The 26,034-nt window shown below is 34.9% G+C and overlaps 1 protein-coding gene across 1 annotated transcript in view; it reads left to right on the top strand.

Moving 5' to 3' along the window:
- Window positions 1–22,752, top strand: part of WDHD1 (WD repeat and HMG-box DNA binding protein 1) — a 57,357-nt gene extending 34,605 nt beyond the window's left edge. The window contains exons 15-26 of the mRNA XM_010982947.3: window positions 451–588; window positions 2,123–2,279; window positions 11,077–11,191; window positions 12,083–12,214; window positions 14,287–14,510; window positions 14,608–14,726; window positions 14,915–14,971; window positions 16,920–16,963; window positions 17,382–17,552; window positions 18,210–18,340; window positions 20,034–20,172; window positions 21,939–22,752. Of these exons, the coding sequence (XP_010981249.1) occupies window positions 451–588; window positions 2,123–2,279; window positions 11,077–11,191; window positions 12,083–12,214; window positions 14,287–14,510; window positions 14,608–14,726; window positions 14,915–14,971; window positions 16,920–16,963; window positions 17,382–17,552; window positions 18,210–18,340; window positions 20,034–20,172; window positions 21,939–22,139 (1,628 nt within the window). The 3' untranslated portion in view covers window positions 22,140–22,752. The remainder of the gene's footprint in view (window positions 1–450; window positions 589–2,122; window positions 2,280–11,076; window positions 11,192–12,082; window positions 12,215–14,286; window positions 14,511–14,607; window positions 14,727–14,914; window positions 14,972–16,919; window positions 16,964–17,381; window positions 17,553–18,209; window positions 18,341–20,033; window positions 20,173–21,938) is intronic.
- Window positions 22,753–26,034: the final 3,282 nt, after the last annotated feature.

Genomic DNA, 26,034 nt, shown 5'->3' with positions numbered 1-26,034 from the left:
TGCCTTTGTCTGTTCAATCTAAAATAGCCACTTAGTCTGACACTCTATCACATTAGCATTTTTAATCTTTGATAATAACACTTAGCATTTTTTCTTTCTTTTTTTAAATTACTTTTTCCTTTCTACCTGAGTATGAATTTCATGAGAATAGGGACTTTGTCTTCTTTACCATTATAACCTCTGTACCTGGCACAAAGTAAGCTCTCTGTAAATATTTCTTGAGTGAATGAATTACCACTTAGAAACACTTTATAGTAATAGTCCTTGTAATGTAATATTCTGCTTCTAATACCCGAATGGTGCTTCAGTTAGGTAGGTTATCTATAAAATGTAGTGCTAATTAATCTAGGAATTTAACACAAAATCAGTTCAATTCACAGAAAATAATTCAGACTACATTATAGCCAAATAACCATGGATACCTGATTTATATTTCAATTTTCTGACTAGGTACAGGATTTGATGGTGATCAGTGTCTTGGAGCTCAACTGCTGGAGCTGGGGAAAAAGAAAAAACAAATTTTACATGGTGATCCTCTTCCTCTTACAAGGAAATCCTACCTTGTATGGGTTGGATTTTCAGCTGAAGGCAAGATAAATTCATTTATTAAAATTAAAGACATTTTTTCAAGAAGAAAATTGTTTCATTATTTTAATTGTAATTAGTTTGTTTAAAGATAAATAGTCAATATTTTATGTTTAAATTTCTTTGTATTAATATATTGGCAGAACTAGAAATGCTTTGTATACAAGTCTCTTCGTCAGAATTCTGATTAGAAAACTTACAAAGAGGAAAATATATTTTACTGGATATTTATTAGCTAGCAAGGAGGAAATCCAAATCAGAGCTAAAGTTCTAGCTTTTCTAGAAGATTCTACACAAAAATCAAGAATTTTCTACTGCTGCACAATCCACTGCCGTAAACACTAGCCATTGTGGCTATAGAGCACTTGAAATGTGGCTAATCTGAATTGAGATGTGCTGTAAGTGTAAAATATTCTCCAGATTTTGGAGGCTTAGTATGAGAAAGAAGTAAAAGACGTCAGTAATTTTTTACGTTGATTACATGTTAAGATGATAATATTTGGATATATTAGAGTTAATAAAATAGATTATTAAAATTAACTTTACTTTTTTCCCCCTTTTCTCATGTGGCACTAGGAAATTTAAAATTAGACTTGTGGCTCACATGGTATTTCTATTGAACAGTGCTATTGTAGACTCACTTAATAGTGGCTTATGACATGATTTGAAGGACACTGAGGAATACCTTATTTTAAGGCACCTGTTAACCCTATCTTCTAGTTTAAATATTTCTATTATTGGAGATTCATGCCCCTTTAATTACATTATTGGAAACTCCAGCTTACCCTTAAAAAATCACCCAGTTCTGGATGTGTTTTCTATTGGAATATTACAAGTCACTTGGCTTTAAATGTGACTATTAGTAACTTCCATTCATATAGCTTTATTTTTCTCTCCCAGTTACCAGTTAGATCTAGACTCTGAGGAAACTGCTGTTTGCAGAGTGAAATCACAGATAAAAAAGGAATAATTAGGGAATTTGCCACGTGCTTCTTGAAATGGGAGCAGAGTAGGTAGGAAATGGGGATTCTTGTTTCCTAGGTAAGCCTAGGAGTTGGGGAACAGCATAGCGACAAGGCTAAGAAAGAGAGGGAGGAAGAAGAATACTAAGACGGACTTCTCCACATCATCACCTTGCATCAGGTTCTGGTCATTTTTTCAAGTCTCTTAACCAAGGAAACTTCAGACCAAAGTTTAACTTTTTTACTAAAATTGGCTTTTAAAAAACTGCTATATTCCAGCAGGTGGCATAGTTTTCACTGAAATGATCAGGTTTTTACCCTCATTATTGGGTAAATTTTAGTCATATCATGTGCAGTTTTTTTTTTTTTTTTCCTCTCTTTATTCAGTTAGGTCTTACTCTATGTGGTTAATGAAAATCTATGGGAAATAATCTTGGATTATTTGCCGTTTTGTTTTGTTTTTTTGCTTTATGCTTTTGAATTGAAAGTTGAATGATTGGTATTTGTTTTTGAAAAGGGATATATTTAACAAATATGTAGCTGTCTCTGTGATTTGTTTTTTTATTGTTGTATAGGTACCCCATGTTATGTGGATTCGGAAGGCATTGTTCGAATGCTCAACAGAGGACTTGGTAATACATGGACTCCCATATGTAACACAAGAGAACACTGCAAAGGAAAATCTGATCACTACTGGGTGGTTGGTATCCATGAAAAACCCCAGCAGCTGAGGTGGGCTATTAGGAAATGCTTAGTTGACTCTTCTTAAAAAGTACTTTGAAATTCTTTGTATTGTGCTCTTTAAAGATATTTTTAAAATTTGTGTTTCACCTTAGTTCATTTACATGCTTTCCATATTCACTAAGTTAGGAATTTGTTTATATTCACTTTGAAGTTTTTAGCTAATTTCTTGACTTGAAACTTATTGAACAAAATAGAAATTAAGTTTATTGGTGTGACTTGCACCATTTCAGCCAGACAAGGAGGGGAGTTCTGGCTAATCATGGCATTTCATCTTTTATTACAGCCTTTTATTTAAAACTGTGATTTAGAGTTGGATGTACAATTTAGCTGCTTTTTGAGACGTTTAGCTTAATTATTGTTATGGGGAGAGGGCTAGTAGGGGTTTAGTAGTTGACTGCAAGTGTGGAATTCTCAGTTCATATAGTCTCTGTTCAGTATTCTGTTTTATGTTTTCCTCTGTCTTGACACCTGATACCTGGGTCTAAAAGACTGTTGGTAACATTGTGTAGGTACTTGGTGAACAAATAAGTCTCCGCTTTCCTGAGCTTACAGTCTGATTTAGGAGACAGATAGCAGAAACGAGTAACTATTAATTACTTCTTGGGGAAGATGCCACTAATTAATCTGATTCGACTCATGACAGACAATAACAGAAGAACATTTTCTAGGTACTATGGTCACAGAAGACTCTTAATAGAGGTAGTATTTAGAATGAGATCTGGAGGTCAAGGGGTCTGTTATGGAAGAATGAACTGAAGAGCAGTCCATGTTGCGTAAACAGCATGCGCAAGAGCCCTGAGGTCAGAAAGAACTTGGTGTGTTTGAGGAATTGAAAGGATATAAACGTGGCTAGAGTGCAAAGAAGTAGGGGGTGGCAGGGAACATAAGTCCAAGTTGGTATTAGTAAATTAGACACAGGCTGCATTATAGATAGAGAAGTTTGGACTTCCTTTGAAGTGTGTCAAGAAGCCATTCAAGGGTTTCATGCAGCAGAATGATGTAATCTGATTTATACTACAAAAATAAAAATATATGTGGTAAATGGATTCACAGAGGTAAGATCGGGCATAGGGAGAACAGTTTTCAACTAGGGGGTTTTCCACTCTTTTGGGGATGTTTGGAAATGTAGGGTATTGTTTTTAGCTGTCACAATGATTAGGAATTATTCTGTCATTCAGAAAGCTGGGGCCTAGGTTGTTAAATATCTTAGAGTGTGTGGGATGGTCTTGCTCAACTACAAATTTTCCTTCCCCAAATGCTATTAGTTTGAGGAGAATTTTGTAGTTATCTCACTGAGCTATAATTATGGCTGGAACTAGTGTGGAGCAATGGAAACTAAGAGAAGCAGATTCAAGATAGAAACAGTAAGATTTGCTGGTAGATTGGGGGTTGGGAATGAGAGAAGAATCATTGACACCCATGTTTCTAGTTAAAGCTATTAGATTGATAGTGGTACCATTTAGAGAAATAAGGAAGATGAAAATGAATTCTCTTGGTGTTAAACCTGCAAAATAGCCAAATGAAGATATCAAGAAGATATTGGAATATATGATTCAAATTCAGAGAAATTTTGGCTGGAGATACACATTTGGGAATCATCAGATTATAGAAGGTATATAAAGTTATAGCAATAAATAAAAAGAGACAAAAAGTCTCAGAACCCAGCCCTAGTGGAGCCCTAAGTGGAGACTATTTCAAGAAAGAGGCAATAGTCAGAGAGGGAAATAAATGGCTCTAAATATATGAAAAGTGATTAATGTCACTCAAAATAAGATAAATACAAATCAAAACTAAAAAGAGAATTCTCTTTTTACCTAGCAAATTAGAAAAATCTGTAAATTTGATAACATTCTTAGTTGGTGAGGCTGTAGGGAAATAATTACATTTACATATTGCTGATGGGAGTATAAATTGGCTCCCTGTGGAAGGCAATTTGTGAAGAACTATCAGATTTAGACCCAGTGATTCTGCCTGTAGGATTTATCCTACAGATATACTAGTACTTGCTATTTAAAGTATGATCCATGGAAAAGAAAACAAATAACAAATGTTGGCGAGGATATGGAGAAAAGGGAACCCTTGTACACTGTTGATGGGAATGTAAATTGATGCAGCCACTGTGGAAAACAATGTGGAGGCTCTTCAAAAAAACAAAAAATAGAACTACCATATGACCCAGCAATTCCACTCCTCAGTATATATCCAAAAAAAATTAAAACATTAATTAGAAAAGATACACGCACTCCAGTGTTCATAGCAGCGTTATTTACAATTGCCAAGATACAGAAGCAACCTAAGTGTCCGCAACAGATGCGTGGATAAAGAAGATGTGTGTGTGTGTACACACACACACACACACACACACACACACACACACACACACACACACACACACACACTGGAATATTACTCAGCCTTAAAAAGGAGTGAAACTCACTTGCAACAACATGGTGGACTTGGAGGGTGTTATGCTAAGTGGAATAAGTCAGGCAGAGAAAGGCAAATACTGTATGATATCATTTATATGTAGAATATAAAAAATACAACAAACTAATGAATATAATAAAAAAAGAAAGAGTCAAAGATAAAGAACAAACTAGTAGTTACCAACCGGAAGAGAGAAGGGGGAGGGGCAATCTAGGGGTAGAGGATTAAGAGGCACAAACTATTAATGTATAAAATAAGTTACAAGGATATACTGTATAACATAAGGAATGTAGTATTTTATAATAACTATAAGTGGAGTATAACCTTTAAAAATTGTGAAAAACTATTTGTACACCTGTAATGTATATAATATTGTATATTAACTATACTTCAATTAAAAAAATAATAAAGTACAACCTGTGGACCAGGAGCATCAGCATTACCATTAGAAATGCTGAACCTCAGGCATCACATCAGATCTACTGAATCAGAACCTACATTTTAACAAGATCTTGTGCACATTAAAGTTTAGGAATTACTGCTGCTAGCATATGTGGGGGAATATGTAAAAGATATCCTACATTTTAGGATTATTAATATTAGCAAAAGATTGGAAACCTAAATTCTCATTAGTAGAAGAATACAGACATATGTTCTGTATCACTGTACATGAGAACTATTCAGCTCTTTTTAATAAGGGTGAAGCAAATTATGTATGTGATAAGGGATGTGCATCTAGAATATATAAAGATCTCTTACAACTCAAAAAAAGACAGCTCAGCCGAAAAACAGGCAAATGGTTTGAATAGACATTTCTCCAGAGAAGATACACATATGACCAGTAAGCATGTGAAAAAATATTAACTTCATTAGTCATTAGGGTAATGCATATCAAAACCACAGAGATGCCACTTTACACTCACTAGGCTATAATCTAAAAGATGGACAATAACAAGTGTTGATCAGGCTGTGGAGAAGTTGGAACCCTCAGACATCTCTGGGTGGGGATGTGAAATGATAAGGTTTGAATTTCCTCAGAAATTTAGACATATGACCCACTTCTAGGTATGTGAGAGAGAGTTGAAAACATGTGCATAGAAAAACTTGTACGTGAATGTTCAAAGTACCCTTATTTATAATAGCCAAAAAGTAATAACAACCCAAATGTTCAGTAAGTGGTGAATGGATAAACAAGAGGTATATCCATCCAGTGGAATATTATTTGGCTATAAAAAGGGATGAAGTACTGTTACATGTTACAACATGGATGAACCTTGAAAACATTACACTAAGTGAAAGAAGCCAGACACAAAAGGCCACATATTAAATGACTCCATTTATATGAAATGTCCAGAATATGAAAATCCATAGAAATAGAAGGTAGATTAGTGGTTGCCAGGGGCTCACAGGGGAGGGAGCAGTGGAGAATAGGGTGTGACTGCTAATGGGTATGAGGTTTCTGTTTGGGATGATGAAAATGTTTTGTAATTAAATAGTGGTGATCGATGGACAACTGTGAATATACTAAAACTTGAATTGTGCACTCTATGGTATGATATGGCTATGATATATTCTGTGTGAACTTTGTAGCATATGACTTATATCTCAATAAAGTTATTATTTAAAAGGGTAAGGATGCTGTAAGATCTGCAAGATGCATTAAGTGAAATGAAAACCATTTGTATAAAAGGTGAGAAAGAGTAAGAATAGATAATTATTTGTTTATATATGCAGAAGAATTCCTGTAAGAGTAGAAAGGAAACTAACAACAGTAGTTACCTTGTAGAGAGAAACTCAGTGGATAGTATAGGAGACTTCTCTGTATTCTTTTTTATACTTTTTTTGTGCATATAAATGTATTACTTATTCAAAAACTAAATAAATTGATTTTTTTTTTTATAAATGAAAGAGGTAATTCAGTAACCTAAATCTGGGAAGACTAGAATTCAGATTCAAGAAGACTTTTTTACTATTCCATCTAAGATTTATTCAAGTAAGATGATTCATTTTGTTTCTTAATATCATTATCTTAAGGAGGTATGCGAAATTATTCATTTGCAATGAATAATTCTGTTTTTCATTTAATTTAATGTTACAAGTATCTTATCAAGTTCAATTTTTACACCCCCTAGTAATTTATACAACTGACTTTCTTTTCTTGCTTTACAGTTAAGATCTGTAAAGAGTTTTAACTCTCATTAAAAGACATGATAATTATAGCTGGTAACATTTAACTGTTAAATTCAACATGAGATTTTTTTAAATGGGCTCTAAATTATAGTGTTTAGGCTTGGAAGAATTTTAGAAATTGTCTAGGCCAGTGGCTTCTATAATTTTTAAGTATAAGAACCCTTTTAAATGAGCATTTCATGACCTCCAAATGATAGCAGCTTTATAGTGTCAGTTGGTAGAGAAAATCCATAATAACAGAAAGCTTCTATAGACCTAAAAATATATATTTTAACATAAATTTGTATTTATAAACTTTATCATCTGTATGTGTGTGAAAATTCTAGTACATAAAATGGGAGCTCTTTTTTTCATTCTACTTACAGTTCATGGTACCGGTGTGAGTGCATGGTTGCAATAGCTCAGCAGCCCTACAGGGATAAAAAAAAAAATGGGAACCACCAATTTCTTTTGGTCCAGTTCCTGGGCTCTGCCTTCACTCCCAGTCCTTCTCTCCAGTTTTTATAGATGAGAAAACCAAGGCCCAAAAAGACTCATTGAATGAATAAACTTCTCTGTTAAGGACTGGCTTATTTGAGGAGGATAATTGAATTACTGAGGGGACTTTGATTTGGCAGACATTTGAAACACTGAGTGGATATGTTGAAAAATGTATATATTATGATAAATTGTTCAGAGTGTTTTTTATTATTTTCTTGAATTTATTCTGGAAGAATCGACTTGAATAAGAATATTTTTCAAAGGTTGGAAGCTACATTTCTCAGTATGGCCTACTGCACTTCTCATACCAGCTTTCATTACATTTAGACACCTTTAGAGATGATTAATTTCCTTCTTGTGGATGAAGAGGTGCATGAAAGCCCAGGAAGAAAATTGTACAACCACCTTTAGTAGCTTGCTGCTGTGTTTAATGAGACTTACCTGTCCTTGCTATCAAGAAATTCCCCCTTGTGTGTATTTAAATCTCTAATGCTTTCATTTCCTCTCAGAGTTCACTCATGGTAAAGATGGCAAACTACTTGCTCCTCTGGAAAGGCCACATTTCCTAGTGGTCCAGAGCTGAAGTCTGCTGTGGTGTCCTGGCTGAAATGCTCACTGTGTAGCCCTGGCTGTGACACTTAGACTCCCTGTGCCTCTGTTTCTTCATTTCTAAAACCAAGTTGAAACTAGTACCCATCTCACAGAGCTGCTGTGAAGATGAAGTGTTACAGCAGTACCTAGAACAGTGCCTGGCCCTTAGCGCGTGTTCATTGAATATCAGCTATTAATAATAACAACAGTAGTTTTCTTACCATCTCTAAGGCATTTAGCCTTGTATTTCATGGTAAATGACATTTATTTCTTTAATCTCTTCATTTTAAATATGTTTTCTAACCCAGATTCAGCAGTATATATGCTTTCTTTTTGATGAGGAAATACATTTTGTTAAAAAAAATTTTTTTAAGTTTATTTGAGTCAGTACAAAACACCTGCCTTTAACTACTGATCTATAGTATATCACTCCTACCTCTGTTAGAAATGAACTTCAGTTTAGCAAAAACTGTCTTTATGGTTTCCCGTGAAGATTTTTTTCATGATCACTACTGGTTAATACATAACTCAAAGTTTACTGATTTTTCATAATCTATAATCTAATTTGCTGTCTACAACCATCAACCTTTTCTCTTCAGTTTTTAAAAGCTCGCTCTTAAGAGTACACTTGAAAACAATTTTTTTTTTTTGCAAGTTGTGTTCATTTGACAAGCATTTGTTTAAGTACTGACTGTATGTCTTGTGCTACATAAACATAAATAAGCCAAGCAGCCTGGAAGAGTTGGTTGGTAAAATCAGTACTTACTCCTGAGTCAGTGCTATAAAAGAGTTGTGAACAAAATCCCCTCAAATGAGGAAGAGTCCCATGCAACACAGAAGACAAAACAAAACTCACTGACTTATGGAAACTTAGTCTGGACATTGGTCCCAGTTTTTTCTAGTTTGATATTTTTCAACACTTTCTTTAATATGATTTGAGAACAAATTTTGTGATTTATTTGAAAAGGAATTGAAGTTATTTTGTCTCCTTAGCGTACTGTTTGTTTTTTCACATTTTCTCCTCCAAATGGTTTAATCACAGTTTCCAGGAAACTCATTCATTGTAGGCAAACCCCATCAAATTAGCAGTCAGATGAGTTTGTTTTTTCCTCTTCTTCCACGAAAGAGATATTTAACAGAGGAAAAGTCTTTTTACTTTAAGTCTTTAAAGCTAAGAAAAGGATGAGAAGGTGCTCTGCTTTGATGTAAATGTGGTTTTTTTAAAAAGCCATTAATAAAATCTTAAAGAGGGAGGGTATATATCTCAGTGGTAGAGTACATGCCTAGCATGCATGAGGTCCTGGGTTCAATCCCCAGTACCTCCATTAAAATAAATAAATATATAAACCTGATTACCCCCAAAAAATTTTTTGTTTTAAGTACAAAAAAATAAAATCTTAATTTTTCTTTGTTATAATTGCTCACTAAATCAATGAAGTATTTGAGTTGTAAAATGTTTTTAAACAAAAAAAAATCACTTTATAGGAAAAAAATATTAAGGCAATTAAGATTACTCCCAGTCTTCCTCCTAATTTTGTTAATGTATATATGTATGTAATTGGACTCGTCCTTTCTGAATACACATGTTCTGTCTTCCATTTTGCACGACTAATAAACCTACAGTTTTATGAATAGGTGCATGACAGAATTACCACAAGAGATTTTTCAGACTCAGAGCATTCACACCGCCACTTGATACTGTGTGGTGAAAACCACTGATTTATATGAAGTCATAAAAGAGGAGGAAGAAAGAAGTGAGATTTATGTTAAAAAATATTGGAACTCTAAAAACATCTTTGTTTTTGTTGTATAGTCACCAAAAAAAGGAAAAGATATATTTAAATCTTAGTAGGAAGGGGACCTATGTAGTTTGAAAAAGATTTCTGGGTATTACAGCTTACTCATTTTTTAATACTCTAGTGGGCATTTGATAATACTAGAAGATATTTATGAAAAAAAATAAATCCAAGGGCCTGATTTCTTTTTTTAATCATTTCTTCTTTTTCTTGTTGGTTTTTTTAGGGGAGAGGGTGGTAATGAGGTTTATTTATTTATTTTTAATGAAGGTACTAGGGATTGAACCCAGGACCCCATGCATGCTAAGCATACAGTCTATCACTGAGCTATACCCTCCGCCCCTCCAAGGGCCTAATTCCTACTTAGTATTTTCCTACAAAAAGGTAATAGGTTAAAGCCTTGATTAAAAGGCTGTACTATAAGTAAACTGATGGCTATTAGTAAGCATTGAACAAGGTACTATGTTTTTTAAATGACTTTCTAAAAATTAGAAAATTTGCCCATAGTACTTAGAGTGTGCAATTAATGGTTTACCAGTGCTTTCTTAGAAATAATTTGAAGTACAGACATTAAAAGAGTTCTACATATATAAATCACTCTGTGATGAATGAATGCTTTTTAATTCATAAATTGCATTAGTACCCATCTTGATGGGCATCTTTGAGTGCCTTACATATTCTAGTCAGAAAAGGTTTAGACAAAGCCCTGGCTCACTGAGCTATTGCCATATAAGGCGACTTTGATTTACAGAGCAGATATACATTATAATCTTTTTATAATGATAGTGAATTTTCTGCTTCCTTCTCACCAATAACTAACAATAAGCTTTTACTTGTTTTGAACATTTCACTGTCTTTTTCTCTTACAGACACTTTCTACCAATAGTACCAAATATTTCTGAACTGATGAATGAAAGTGAATATGCTTTATCAGCATTTTATGTTAGAATGATCTGTTTTATAACATGGATCCCATGACAAGTGTTTATGGTACAGTTTCTCTGTTTTGAAAGTAGGCAGTTTGCTAAAGAAAATCTGAAAAGAGCTTATTTCACTTTCAGTGGCTGCTATTTAATAAAGTTGATATAAGGAAGGATTGAAATTCTTGAAATGCGTGGAGGGGTAGCTTTTATACATAATTAGGCCTAAAATGCTTTTATTAAAAAGAGGAATTTGTTGTATATTATTAAGTCAGATACTGGAATAATATTATTAAAAGTTACTAACTTTTGGAAAATGTATAATGTAGCAATTTTTGATATTTTAGAAAGTTTTTATGGTGAGACTTTCTTTCCTGACAGGTGCATTCCTTGCAAAGGTTCTCGGTTTCCTCCAACCCTTCCACGCCCTGCTATAGCTGTATTATCCTTTAAGCTTCCTTACTGTCAGACTGCCACTGAGAAAGGACAAATGGAGGTATGCACAGATCTTACCTTGACGCTCTGAATTTGATAATACCCTGTCTGTGATACAAGCATTTAAAATTATCGTGATGACCAGTGTTGAGTATTCATTTCTTTATAATTAAATAAAGCACAGTAACTGGGAGGGAGAGGGCTTATGATCCCCAGGGCACCTGATTGCCATCGCTGCTTCTGTGGACTTTGTTTAAGAGGTAAATGGGTATGACTGTCAGGGCTCACTAGGGTAAGGCACTCACTCCCAGGGTGGGGCGAGTGCCTGAGAGGATGTGCCTCCATGAGTTTTGTACCCTAGGCACCAGGCTTGCCTCGCTCTAGTCCTAGCCCTGGGTCATCAAAAGTCATTTGAAATCTTGCAGTTAGTTATTCTAAACAAGAAACAGATCGGCTTCTAAAAAATCTGGTATACCAAGTTCTCTGAGCATTAACTATGATAGCTAGGAAACTTTAAAATACTATACAGTTGACTCTTGAAGAACATGGGTTTTAACTGTGCGGGTCCACTCACACATGAGTTTTTTTTTTCCATAGTAAATACTACAGTACTTTATGATCAGCGGTTGTTTGAATCTAAGGTTGTGGAAATCAGACATGGAGGAACTGTGTATACAGGCGATAATTTACATGCAGATTTTCAACTACACAGAAGATAGGCATCCCTGCCTCCTGCATTGGTCTAGGGTCAACTGTATTTCTCTCTTTTTTTAAGGATAGAAAGTGAAGTCAAGCCATAGTATCACATTAGAATTTGGATTATAAAATAAGCTATAGAAAGGAGTATTTCAGAAAATGTTTTATTCAGAAACTGGTATCATATGATAAATATGTAACACTTGCCTGGTATCCAGCTGATAGTTGACTCTAACCAATTTTTATACTTTCGTAGGAACAATATTGGCGTTCAGTTATGTTTCACAACTACCTTGATTATTTAGCTAAAAATGGTTATGCATATGAAGAGAGCACTAAAAATCAAGCAATAAAAGAACAACAGGAACTTTTAATGAAAATGCTTGCGGTGAGTAAAATAAATATAGTGGCAAAAAGAGTTAAATGCTTTCCTCTAGGTTGAATTTCTTAACGGCGTGTGACAAGTTCCATAACCTAAAATTCTCAAGTTGTATCTGGTGGCATTTTTCTCCCTTAAAACTTCTGTTTCTCAGTTGATGTTGCAGGTAATATATTTAAGACATTACCTTGTATCTAAGGTCATAGGAAGAAAAAAAATTGCTCTGGTGCTACCTCCTTTTTTGTTTTATTTTTGCCCACTGGTCAGTGTTTTAACATGCCCTCTAGGTGACTCTGCCACTTTTTAATAGTTTGAGAACTGGCTCTAGCTACTGGTCTTATGTGCAGCGAACTAAGTTTGTGGACTTCTAGGTCTCCAGGCTGGGCAGTCTTAAGAACTTTGATCAGGTTTTATATATGTCTGCCTTTTGTTATCCTCTTAGGCATACTGGGTGGTAAAAGTTTGTAGCCAGTGACCAGGTTTGTTGCCTTGGATTTTTAAGTACACTTAGCTTTGGAGATAAGTGAATTTTTTGAAACATAAAGTTTGTATGTTGTGTCCTCATTCCAGGTTGGTTTCTAGGGAAAAGTGTATTATAATTTCTTCTCTGTTCCTCTAGACTGCAAGCCCCTGGAGGGCAGTGACCCTGTCTCATTCACTGCTGTATGCCAGGCACGGATGCTAACACACAGTAGACCTCAGTATTTCTTAAGAGAGTCAGTGGTCCAGGCTTTTCACTTTAAAAATGAGGGAAAATTTTTCTGAGGGAAAAATGATAGCTAAGACTGCAGAGGTGATTGACCTTCAGTCTCCAAAAGGTGGCATTCATGTTTGTCACCTCTATGCAACACTGCCTTGAGTTTAGTATTAAAGAAATTTAGTTTCCTGTAGAAATAAGTTTTGTTTCTTATAAAATCTCCTTTGTGGTTTAGGAACTGGTAACCTTTTCATTTCCTACAACACATGTAAAGAATTGTGTTTGATTTATTTACCATTTAGCCTTAGAGGAGCTTTTCCTCTAGAGTGCAGTGTTGCTCAGCAGGGTGCAGCTGGTTCTACTAGTAGCATCATGGTCAGTTCTTTAGCATTCCTGGCCCCTGGCAAATGCCTGTAGTTCAGCTTAGTCTGGAAGAATCTCTTGCTTTCCTTACTCCATTTCATTTCCAAATGCCCCCTGAGGAAGAGAATCACCCCAGCTGAGAAGTACTGCTTATAGATAAGTGATTCTAGAAAACTTGAGAAGGACGTGCAGGTGAATATCTAAAGCTTCTGTGCTGTTGAGTCAGATGTGGTATGTCTAAGTAACAAAATAACCCTTCTGTTCTATGAATTATGAGACCCTTAGTCTTCAGAGCATTAATTTTCCTCACATTGTCCTTGAGTTGCCTCACTTTGAGTTGTCAAAATTCGTACTGAAAGAAAAAGTCAATATTTTCTAAGGGATGATAAGTGAAGTTCTTTGTTTTATTTTGTAAGTATAAAAAACAAAGCAAGAAAAAAGAGGTTATTTGTTAATTTGAAAATTGTGTAACTGTTTCTGGTAGTTAGAGATCAGAGACAATCACATTTTAAAAGATTATGGATAAATATACTTGCCTCCACCCAGATTCATTTAGTAGCATTTGTGTGCCAATTCTGAGCAAAATAATAATAAATAAATCATTTATAATTTATTCTTTCTTTGAATTTGCTACCCTGTTTGATGAGTGCAGGTGATAGGGTGGGCAGGAAGACAAATTTAAGAAAACCATTTTTAAATTTTGAACAAATCTCTTACTTTCCTTACAATTAATAATTTGAAATAATATGCCATATTTCGTTGAATCTAAGCTCCTGTTGATTGTAAAAAGCACCATTATTTTAAGTTGCTGAGTCAGAAAAAAATGCTGCCAATTAAATTTCGCCTCACTGTTAATTATAAGACACTTCTCAACTTCAGAGAGAGATGTTAAAATGTGCATCTTAGAATAAAAAATACAGTATCTAGAAAACTGTTTTCCCAGTTCTAATAGTAGTATCATCTTTTATTTTTAAGAGGTTTTACTTAAGGTAATTTGATGCCCCCCACCTTTTCCCTTTAGCTTTCTTGTAAACTGGAGCGAGAATTTCGTTGTGTGGAACTTGCTAATCTAATGACTCAGAATGCTGTGAATTTAGCCATTAAATATGCTTCTCGTTCTCGGAGATTAATATTGGCCCAGAGACTTAGTGAACTGGCTGTCGAGAAGGCAGCAGAATTGGCAGCAACCCAAGCTGAAGAGGAGGAGGAAGAAGAAGAGGATTTCAGAAAAAAGTTGAATGCTGGGTAAGAAATACTCAGTTGTTTGGGTTTTTCTTTACCATCTTGAATATTGACTTGGTCTTTGCACAGCTTTTTATTGAATAATATTACTGTCTTTTAGTTACAGTAATACTGCTACAGAATGGAGTCAGCCAAGGCTCGGAAATCAAGCTGAAGAAGATACAGAAGACAGTGGAGAAGCTGATGATATAGAAGAAAAACCAGAAACACACAATCACGGTAAGTTATATTTTTAAGGGAATTTGAAGATGAGAAGTGTCATGTATGTGCCTCTCCTCATTTACTTGGCTGAAGGAAATTGAATACTTGTACTTTTTTGAGACATCTTTGCTGTCTGATTGTTGATTATAGAAGGTGGCTTTATCTTCCCATTAACAGTATATTGCTTTATGTTAATTTTTCTATAGGACAAAATTCATTTTTTAAAAATGCAAATTCCTCTGATGTGCTAGCTATTAAGTCAGGTAAGAAATATTTTTGATTTTATAATATCAAGGGAATTTTGCAAGAATTCTTTAAAGTGATAAAGAATACACAAATACACCTACCCTTTAGGGCCTGTTTTGTTGTTTTCAATCAGAAATGTATGTGAAACTGGTCATTTAACAAATACTCATTAAATGCCTATTGTGTGTCAGGTATTTGACTAGATGGGGGATACAGAAATCAAGTAGGCATGCATGTTTGATCCCTGCATAGAATAACTTTATGGTACTGATTGGCTTTTAAAAATGGGTATATATGTTAGTTTGATTTTTAAAATATACTTTTAAACATGTGTGCAGAGTATTAAAAGAGCATATAACAAGTTGGCTATAATCCAGTCAGTGGTGGAAGATGGTTGGGATTCCAAGGAAGGCCTTATGGAGTGATTAAAGCAGAGACCTAAAGGATAAATGAGTCAGCTAGGCAAAGGTGGGTAAGAGCAGAAGCAGAGGAAAAGCTTGTGGGCTTAAGGAACAGCGTGTGTGAAAACTGTAAGAGTGGTGTGAAGAGCAGAGAGCAAAGAGGAGGTGATGCTGAATAGTTTTGGAGTGATGGGCAAGAGCCAGAGTGTGCAGATCTGTGTTGGCCATTGTAAGGATTTTGATCTTTATTCTGAAGTCACTGGGAGGCTGTTGTAGGTATTAAGCAGGGGCATAATGTGGCACACTGTGCAGAGGAGGGTTGCATGTAAGGAGACTACTGAGGTAGTCCCAAGTGAGATTGAATAGCGACTTAGACTAGGGTGGTGATGAGTGATGGTAAAAAGAATGGGAGGAATTGAAGAGGTGTTCCTGAAGATAATGTAGAGGGTATGGAAGTTCAGAGTGTGAAGAATGACTCTCAGTTTCTGGCTTGAGTACTTTAGTGAATGATGGTGCCATTTACTGAGTTGGGAAACATAGCTTTAGATAGGAGGATGATGAATTACTATTGTCTATTTGGGTCAGGAGCTCAGGAAAGCAGTATCACTGGGATGGAGCTATAAAGTGAAAATCATTGGCATAAATACAGCAATTTAAAGCATGGTATACGGATGAGTGAGTATTGGGAGAGAGTGTAAAGTGAAAAGAAAAATGAGCTTGGGCCTAGAGAACCCCCAACATTTAAACTTCAGGTAGACGAGGAAGAAGGGGAGGAACTATCAAAAGAGAATGAGACCAGAGAGGAAGGAGGTAAGCCAGGGAATGCCGTATCTCAGAAGTCAAGAGGGAGAGAGTATCAAGAAGAAAGGAACACTCAGTTATGTGGAATGCTGTTGAGAGGTCAAATAAGATGATAGCTGAAATGGATCCACCAGTTTTGGCCACATAGAGCTTACTGAGTCCTTAGCAAGAGCAGATTCTGCAGGGTAGTATAGGACTGGAGCCATGTTTTGGGTGGAGGAATGTGTGAGTAGTGAGGAAATGGGAATAGCCATGTAGACAGCGCTTGAGAAATTTGACAGTTTGTGGGAGGTGAGAGAAAATGGTGTCTGGGAAGAGGGGGAATGTGATGAGGAGAGAGTGTTTAGTTTTTGTTTGTTTAAGTTGAGAAACTTCAGGAACCAATAAGGAAGGTCAAAGATGGTGTGGCCATTGACAGCACAGATTTCTTGAAAAGGAGTGGGTGGGATTTAGAGCACTAGTGTAGGAATTATTTACTAGCTAAAATAAGGCAACAGTCTTTCCTGGTAACAAGAGAAGAGGATAGATCTATACATATTGTGTTTGTATGTCTCATAGTGGCCAATTGGGATAGTTCTCATCTAATAGCTTTTGTTTTGTCTTAGAAATAGGAAGGAGGTCATATGTAATTGTTAATAGTTTTAAAGTTGCAAACTACGTTTATTTTCATATAATATAGATTTAAATATTCCATTATTAGTATTGAAGTCAGAAGTCTTCTGAGTTTTACTGCTATTAAGTGAGGGTTTCTTTCTTATGAAAGGTGCAGTTACCTCTAGCAACCAAGGACGAATAAACCCCTTCAAGGTAAACTCTTTCCAGTGATGTTTTCTATTATTTAAACACATTTCCATACAGAGAAATATTTCCAAGTGACAAGATGACCCTCCCCAGACTTAGACATTAAAGATTTAATTTTAAAATATTTAAATAAGTAAATGTTTGAAATAAACAAAGTTAAAAGTAGCACTAGTTCATGCTTTGGCCAAAAGTTATACTTCTGCTTGTCTTCTAAGAACCTACGGTTTTGAAAGGTGCTACCTATTTTTCTTGGAGATATGGTATTTGGGAATATGTGCATCAGTCTTAATTTGGATTACACCAAATGTATTCAGTTACAAAGGTGAAATTACAGTACAAACCTAACAGAAATTTAAAGGAAAAATAAACTTCTTGGGATTTTTTTTTTCTGAACATAAAATGCTAATACTAGTTTGCTTTTTAGGTATCAGGCAATTCCAAAGAGCCAGCCATTTCAGGGAATTCAGTACGTTCAACTAATATTTTAGACAGTATGAATAAATCATCCAAGAAGTCTACTGCACTTAGTCGAGCTACAAATAATGAAAAGTCTCCAGTTATAAAGCCTCTGATTCCAAAGCCAAAGTCTAAACAGGTATGATTTCAGCTGCCCTCTGCCATGGTCTGTTTGTCTTACTTTAGCTTTGTTCACTCTTTCAGGTAGGCTCCAGTTGTTTGTCACTGATTGTCTAGCAAGGGCAGTGGTTCTCAAATCTTTTTTTTTGCTTTAGAATCACTTTATATATATATACACACATATACATACATATACACACACATACATGCATGCATATATACATATACATATACATACACACACACACACCCAGGACAGGAACTCATGCATCTGTTTTTGTTGTTGTTGTTTTCCCTTTTCCCAGATGGTTTTGATGCATGTCCCTGTTTAATGACAATTGGTTTAGTACCTGGCCCGAATCTTTACTTTTTCTGTATTGTGATTTTTATCTCCCAGGTTTCATCCCAGTTTTAGTGTTTTATCTTATATTTGTCATCAATAAAATATATGTTATTTATCTTTCCTATTTCATATAATTTTTTTCAATTAGAAAACATAAAATTTGAGGTGTAGTTTTTTTTTATTTTGTGTGTGTGTGCGTGTTTATTTTTAACTTTACATGTTGGTGTTTGAATTCTAAATGATTACAAATATTTTTCCACGTTTTTAAAAATTTGATTGTAACACAAAATCATACTAGATTTTGTTGCAGTATTCATAAGTTTGTTTTTACAGGCTTCTGCAGCATCCTTTTTCCAGAAAGGAGCTTCCAAAGCTGATAAGACTGAGGAAGTGAAGGAAGAAAATTCTGAAAATTCATCATCTGAAACCCCACCTGTGTGTCCTCAAAACACTGAAAACCAAAGGTCAATACATAGAGAAAATTAGTATTCTCAAGATACAATATCCCAGTAAAAAGCATATAGAAGTAGCCATACAAAATTATGTGGCTGTCTTATTCATTATTATAAATAATTCATTGGCACAGATACTGGGCATTCTGAACACTTGTAACTTTAGGGAAGCCACAAATATTGATTAATGTATTTATATTACTTATTAAAGTATGTTTTGATAAATTGTATTATGTGTTTTAAATTATAGGTACATTTTGTTGGGACACTTTTATAATTCATTTTTTTCTTTGGTTTGTTTTTAAATGATAATATAGTTACATGGGAGAAACACAGTCAAAAGATACAAAAAGATGTGTGATGAAGAGTACATCTCTTTGCTATACCCAGTTTCCCCTCCACAAATAATCGCTGAGCAACTTTCTTATATAACCTTCCAGAATTATTCTATGCATGTATAAACATATTTATCTGCTTTCTGAAATTACAGAAATGGTAGTATACACATTGTTCTGTACCTTGTTTTTTTCACTTAGCAACTTTTGCAGATCATTTCTTATTACCACATGAAGAGTTTCTCTAATCTTTTTACATCCATTGAATGGCTATGCCATAATTGTTTATTTCTTTATTGGTGGACAAAAGATGGATGCTGGTCTTTTGCTAGTACAAATAGTAGTACAGTGAATAACTATATGAATGTCATTTCTTGCATATACAAATAGCTATAAGATGGATTCCTGTATGGTTCAACTTAATGTATACTTGTAATTCTGATAGATATGCACAGTTGTTCTGCATGGATGTTGTATCATTTTATACACCTCCAGCAGTATGAGAGTTCCTGTTTGTCCATATACTATTTGTCAACCAACTCAGTATGTTGCCAAATTTCTTGATCTCTTGTATTCTAGATTTATTTAAAATATATCAGTTAAATTGAAAGTCTCATTTAGCCAGTATCTCATGTTAACCAGTTTAATTTGAGGGGGTAGCTGTAGTTTTTATTTTTCCTATTTTGTTCTAAATTTAGATATTAAACAGTGTAATTTTTATTTAAGATTCAATTTTTTATACCGGCAACAGGCTGTACAGAAAAAAAGTGCTCAGTAAATATTGTTTGCTTTAAACCTTCACTTGTGACCTAAAGACAATTTGTATCAGAAGTGAGATCTAGTAAAATCGACAAGTGTGCTGTGTCCATGCTTTACATAATGATGGTACAAGAAAGGACCCACACTCCAGGTCAACTGTGAGAGTAAGGGTGAGAGGATGGCTAAGGAGCTTGAGAGAAGTCATGAAGATTTCAAAGAGCTGGTTTGGGAAATGGAGAAAGCCTACCAAGGATACATGGGAGAATTTTACTGGGCTAGAGAGGCTAAGTAAGGTTGGAGATCTTGAGCCTGTCAACATTCATAAAGAGTTGAAAGTGCAGAGTTTACAGTTGCTGCACTTGGAAAATAAAGATGTGAGTAATTCCTTTGAATTGACCTTGCAGAGGATTTTTTTCAGTTCGTTGCTTCTACAGCCTCTAGGCAGTTTTAAGTAATAATGTAATTATAGGTATTAACAAATATAATGAATTATGTCTCTCTTTATATAGATAGGCAAAGACTAATGGTTAATTACTAACCTGAAAAATCATAAAGCACTTTAAAACTGTGTCTTAAGTATAATTTTTTTTTTTACATAATTGCTATTTTAGGCCAAAGACTGGGTTCCAGATGTGGCTGGAAGAAAACAGAAGTAATATTTTGTCTGACAATCCTGACTTTTCAGATGAAGCAGACATAATAAAAGAAGGAATGGTTCGATTTAGAGTATTGTCAACTGAAGAGAGGAAGGTAAGGATAATTGTGCTGAGACTGAGAGCTTAGTGAATTCCCAGGTTTTAAAAATTCTTACAGAAAATGCCTTTCTCTGTTTTTGGAAATTGAATACATTTTGGTAAACTCTTTGTGGAGAGAAAATATAACAATGTCAGCTTTGAACATATAGATACATAATAATTATTATTTAGTTCTGTTGGTTAATTCTTTGGCAGTTACACTGTTCACATCTGTGTAAGTTTCAGCATAGAGTAAGTTAGGGGAATACCACTAGAAAAAGTGTTACTTATAAATCAAAAGCAAATAAAATTAATAATTAAAAATGAAACTAATTCACATTTTTGTGCTACTACTTTAGGGTCCTTGTAAGCAGAGTTTCTTAAAATGCTGTGTATTTACACAATGAATACTAAATGAGAATATTGCTTTTGAGGAAAAAAGCTAGTGTTCTGTTCTAGCATTTCACATGGAAATTAGGACAGGTGGCTTGTACCTGTTGCTCCTCGTGTCAGTTTCTGCCACATGAAAGGCTATGAGCAGCTTTCTTTTGCAAGGGGAAGGAATATGTGTGGTGTATCAATAAATCCTCAGACTTCCCTTCCCCAGGGATGGCATTGTGCAGCATCAGCACCTTGTGATGTGGATACTTACCTTGATAAACTGATTCTTATGAACAAAGATATTGCAAATGAGAAAGATGGAAACTGGTCTAACCACCTCTAGCCTCCTTTAGAATCTCATTAGCAACTTTGTGTTTCTCATTTTTTATAAGTATTTACAAAAGGATAAAAATTCTAAAGAATTAGATAAAATCACATCTGAATGAATAAGACCTTAAACATCAAAAGATGAAGAGACTTGGCAAAAGTTGTGATTACGTTTTTGAATACTTAAAAATATAATCAGTATTTTTAGTGTAAACCTTGAACATTTCTTAAATCCAGTCTGTTAATGTAAGAAATTCTACAGCTCAAAGGGTCTCTTTTCAACAATAATGAATGAGAAAGAGAGTAAAGTAGGAGGTGGAGGAAGTGTTACAGATTAAAGAAGTTTGAGAGACAGATGAAATGAGTGAACCTTGTTAGTGAATAGAAGCCAATCCCAAAGGAATATATACTGTATATAACATTCCTGAAATGACAGTGATAGGGATGGTGAACAGAGTACTGATTGTCAGGGCTTGGGGCCTGGGAAGGAAGTATGTGGGGGGGGGGGAGGGGGTGGGACATGAGGGATTTTTGTGCTTATGGAACTGTTATATACCTTGAATGTGATGATAAATACACAGCCTCCAATAGAATTTCACACACACGTAGAAGTAAAGAAGGGGGGATTTTATCAATGTCAATATCCTAGTTGTAATAGTACACTACAATTTTGCGAAGTACAACCATTGGGGGAAACTGAGTAAAGGGCACATGGGGTCTTTCTGTAGTTTTTCTTATAACTGCATGTGAATCTACAATAATCTAGTCTCAAAATAAAAGGTTTCTTTTTAAAAAACCTACCTGCAGTTATAGTATTTTATACTTGATATGGTTAATTACAAGCAGAATTTAGACTGAAGTACAGAAGTAGAATGTAAATTTTTTAACATGCCTTGTAATTAAGTAATAAGAGATTTGTTAAAAATGGGAACAGTTAATGATTAGCTTAACAATTCAAGTGCTAATTATGCTGCTTTATATAAAGGAATGTTACCCGCAAAAGTAAAGAAATAATTTCCTTCCTATTTCTTCATTATCACCTAAAAATCTTTTCTTCTCCAATGTTTTACAAAGGCATGGGCTGCAAAGGCCAAAGGAGAAACTGTAAGTGATGGAGCTGAAGCAAAGAAGCGAAAACGTGTGGTGGATAGAAGTCGTGAAACTGAAAACCAGACAGAAAAGGCAAAGGAGAATCTTAATTTGCCTAAAAAGCAAAAACCTTTAGATCTTTCTACGAATCAGAAACTGTCAGCTTTTGCATTTAAGCAGGAATAGAGTAAGGGAGTGAACTTAGGAAGGTAATAGTTTTTTTTACTCATCTTTGATGAATCTGGGCCTTTTAAAAAAATCTTTAGGAAACTCATTACATATTTTTAAAAGCATTTAAAGACTACAGTTTGTCTTTATAAGATAATGTAGTAATTATCCTGGTGTAGGGAACAGGGCATGTATAAAAAGTATCATCTTTGCAGATTGCCCTGCCTCCAGATGGAGGGCCATTCAGAAGCATTGTGATTGTGGTCACTGACTTGGGGCCACTGGCATGTCCCATTGGAAGCCAGTTTGATTTTGTTTCTTACCTTCAAAATCATCAAAGCCAGGGTCTTATAACCTCTGAGTGTTGAATTGCCTTCTAGGGTTTTCCTCATTTGGTTTACGTAATGTACTGGGAAGTACTGCAATAGTCCTTTTCCGAAGTGTGTTACCATAGACTGCTCTCTGTGTCTGTACTGGACCTAGGGGACCATGTATTTTTTAATATGGGCCCTAAACATGTAAATAATTTTGCAAATAAGACCTTTTGTTTGTTTTGGCAGTGTCTTCATGTATAGCTTTGAGTTGTTTGTGTAGCCTGATTTTTTAAAAATAAAACTTTCACATTTCCATATTTAGCTTGATAGTCTTAACATTGTATTTCCATGAAATGGAAATGTTTCTAGAAGATATATTTTATGTTATGTTTATTACCATAATTTCCACCCCCCACCCTCACCTCCCGTTTCTGTTACACATTATACACACACAAGAGAAGAACTGAAGATGCTGTTTTGATAGTGTTGTAGCCTAGTGCCTAGTGTGCTCCTGGTAAGCTACTCTGGGTATCAACCTCAGCAGTGCTTTTCTGAGCAAGTCTTCGAAGCCTTGATAAGAGAGTAGTTGAAGAGTAAGGGAAAGTGTTCAACTCCTCTTATTTTGAGCAAACAAGATTTAATTACGTATTTCATACATTTTTGGTTAGTATTCTAAGCAGAGCTTAATACAAATGCATCCACTTAATTTGGACAAATTACAGGGGTGAAGTCGGGTGGGCATGCAGTAGTAAAGTAAAATCAGGTGGCTCAAAGTTGAGAGTAGTTTCATAGTTACAGGTTGGAAGGAACAAAACATGTTGAAAATTTAGATGTATGGGAGCCGAAGGATACTCTTTGTCTCATGATGGTTAAATTAAGGTTAGGAAGGATTACATTTCTGATTTTTTAATTAGTAGCTGGTATTGAGAGACATTGTAGCACAGTGGTTAGGAACACAGATTTCAAAACCAGACTACCCAGGTTTGAAGACCCACTGTAATACCTCCCAGCTGAATAATGTTGGGCAAGTTCTAGCCTGTGTCCACTCATCTGAAAAATGAGTATGATAATAGTATCTACTTCAGAGGGTTGTTACGAGAATTATATGAGGTAAGAGTACTTAGTTCCTGGCACATGGTAATGTTTATATCAGTATCAGCTACTATTATTATGCTGTTGGCTAGTTCATCTTACTTTGTCATTAGGTTTGATTCTGAGTAATATAGGAATTAATTTTGATTTCAAGATCCTGAAGTAAAAGTTTATTTCTATTACTTTGGAAAGCATGTTTATAGACATGTATTTTGATTTATTTCCTCAACTTGATATAATCCTTTAGTGTTACATTTCAGGTCCACAGCAACCTGATAATACCAAGGATTTGCAAAAGGTTTTTTTCATTCCCTACTTTTGTTTGGTTAAAGGAAGGTTTTTGTGTTGATTGGGTTTAACTTGCAAATCAGAACTTTGAAACAAGAAATATCACCCTCATTTCTTTTCTATATAATATTAAACTTCGTTTAAGAAAAAAAATTTTTTTCACAGAATTGGAACTTAATGTAGGAAAATGGAAAAGGAAATAAATTAATATATTAGCCACCATCATGATAATCAGTAGAACTGCCTATTCTGAGCTTATGTGCTGTAGAAAGTTGTCTTATGCTTAATTTCATTCTCCAGTAGAAAAAGCTTCTCAAAGAGGAAGTTATTTTATAGCTTTATACTCATGAGGGCATCATCTAATTATCCCAGAGAGCAAGTGAGTGAGGGCTGGGTTGTGCCTGCCAACTCTGGGCACTGTGGTATCCTACAGCCACTGCCAGTGCAGCAGCCTGTGGTGAGCCACTGCCACTAGCATGGAACAGATCCCTTTAGACAAAAGGATGAGACCCATCTATGAAGAAAGCATCTTAATCAGTGACTGATTGTCTTTTTTGTTTTCCAGCTGTTTTATTTTAGGAGTATATAATTTTTCCAAGGTGTTTATTTTGAAAATTTTCAGACCTACAGAAAATTTCAAATACTTCAGCAAACATATATATACCCTTTATCAGAATTGATTTTGTGTCCTTTTTTAATTTTATTCTTATTTTAATTTTTTTTGGTGGGGGGAATATTGGGCTTATCTATTTATTACTTTTGGTGGAGGTACTGGGGACTGAACCCAGGACCTCGTGCATGCCAGGCATGCACTCTACCACTGAGCTATATGCCCCCCCTCCCCAGGATTGACTTACTGTTGATATTTTGCTGTGAATGCTTTATAAACAGGGTTTTTCCTGAACCATTTGAAATATGGATCATGACACTTCACCCTTAGATACTTCAATATATCCCCTAAGAATAGAGACAGTCTTCTATATAACCACAATATCATTTTATACCAAAGAAATTTAACAAAAGAATATTATTGCCTAACATATATTTCATAGTAAAATTTGTCCCTTTAGACTTTTTTCTACCCAACCTAGGATCAGTTAAGAATATTGCATTGTATTTAATTATTAGAAGTATATACTTTTTTAATGAACTCTTTTTTGCTTTATTTTTTTTCACTTTTTTTGGGAGGGGTGGTAATTAGGTTTATTTACTTTGTTTTATTTATTTATTTTAATGAAGTTACCGGGGATTGAACCCAGAACCTCGTGCATGCTAAGCAAGCACTCTACCACTGAGCTATACCCTCCCTAGACGTATGTACTTCTTAATATAGGAAAATATGAGGTAGGACATTATCTCCAACCCTAATACCCAAAGATAACCACTGTTAACGTTTTAGTGTACATCATTAGGCTTTTTTCCCCTACATAGGTGTGCAGTCCAAATTCGTGCTCCATAGATGTATAAAGAAAAGAAAACAAAACAACTCAAGCCTACAATTTAAAGTGTGGCCTTTTTGCTGGTAGTGTTCCTGTAATTAATACCAATTTCTGCCTATTCTGGAACTGTGTCATAAAGGGCAAAAATTGATGGAGTAGAAAATAAACATAATGGAATCAGAAACCCAAAAGTTGGTTCTTTGAAAGACTAATAAATTAGAAAAGTATTTGGCAAGATTAAACATGATATAAAGAGAAAAACATAAATAAGTGATATTAGGAATGAAAAGGTATTTAATAACTACAAATGATACAGATTTTGTAAAGATAAAAGGCTTACTATGGTCAGTTTTCCATGTCAACTCGCTAGGCTATAGTTGCCAGTTATTCAGTCAAACACTAACCATGTGTTGCTATGAAGCTATTTTATAGATTGTATTAAAGTCCATAATCAGTTGACTTTAAATTAAGTGAGATTATCCTTGATAATCTGTATGGGCCTGATTCACTCAGTTGAAGGGCCTTAAGAGCAGAACTGAGGTTCCCCTGAGGGAGTAGAAATTACACCAGTAGATAGAAGTTTCATCTCATGCCTGGGATTTTCAGCCTGCCTTTCCTGGATGCCTACCCTATGGATTTAGGGTTTCAGACTTACCTACCAGCCTCCACAGTCATGTGAGTCAATTCCTTGCAGAAAATCTCAATATATATCTCCTACTAGTTCTGTTTCTCCAGTTGAACACTGACCAAGTCAAGACTTGTAAATAGCTTTCTGACAAT

The sequence above is a fragment of the Camelus dromedarius genome, chromosome 5 (genome assembly GCF_036321535.1).
Source record: "Camelus dromedarius isolate mCamDro1 chromosome 5, mCamDro1.pat, whole genome shotgun sequence".
Taxonomy (NCBI): domain Eukaryota; kingdom Metazoa; phylum Chordata; class Mammalia; order Artiodactyla; family Camelidae; genus Camelus; species Camelus dromedarius.
The sequence above is the reverse complement of the archived record's forward strand: the minus strand, read 5'-3'. Positions and strand labels throughout refer to the sequence as shown.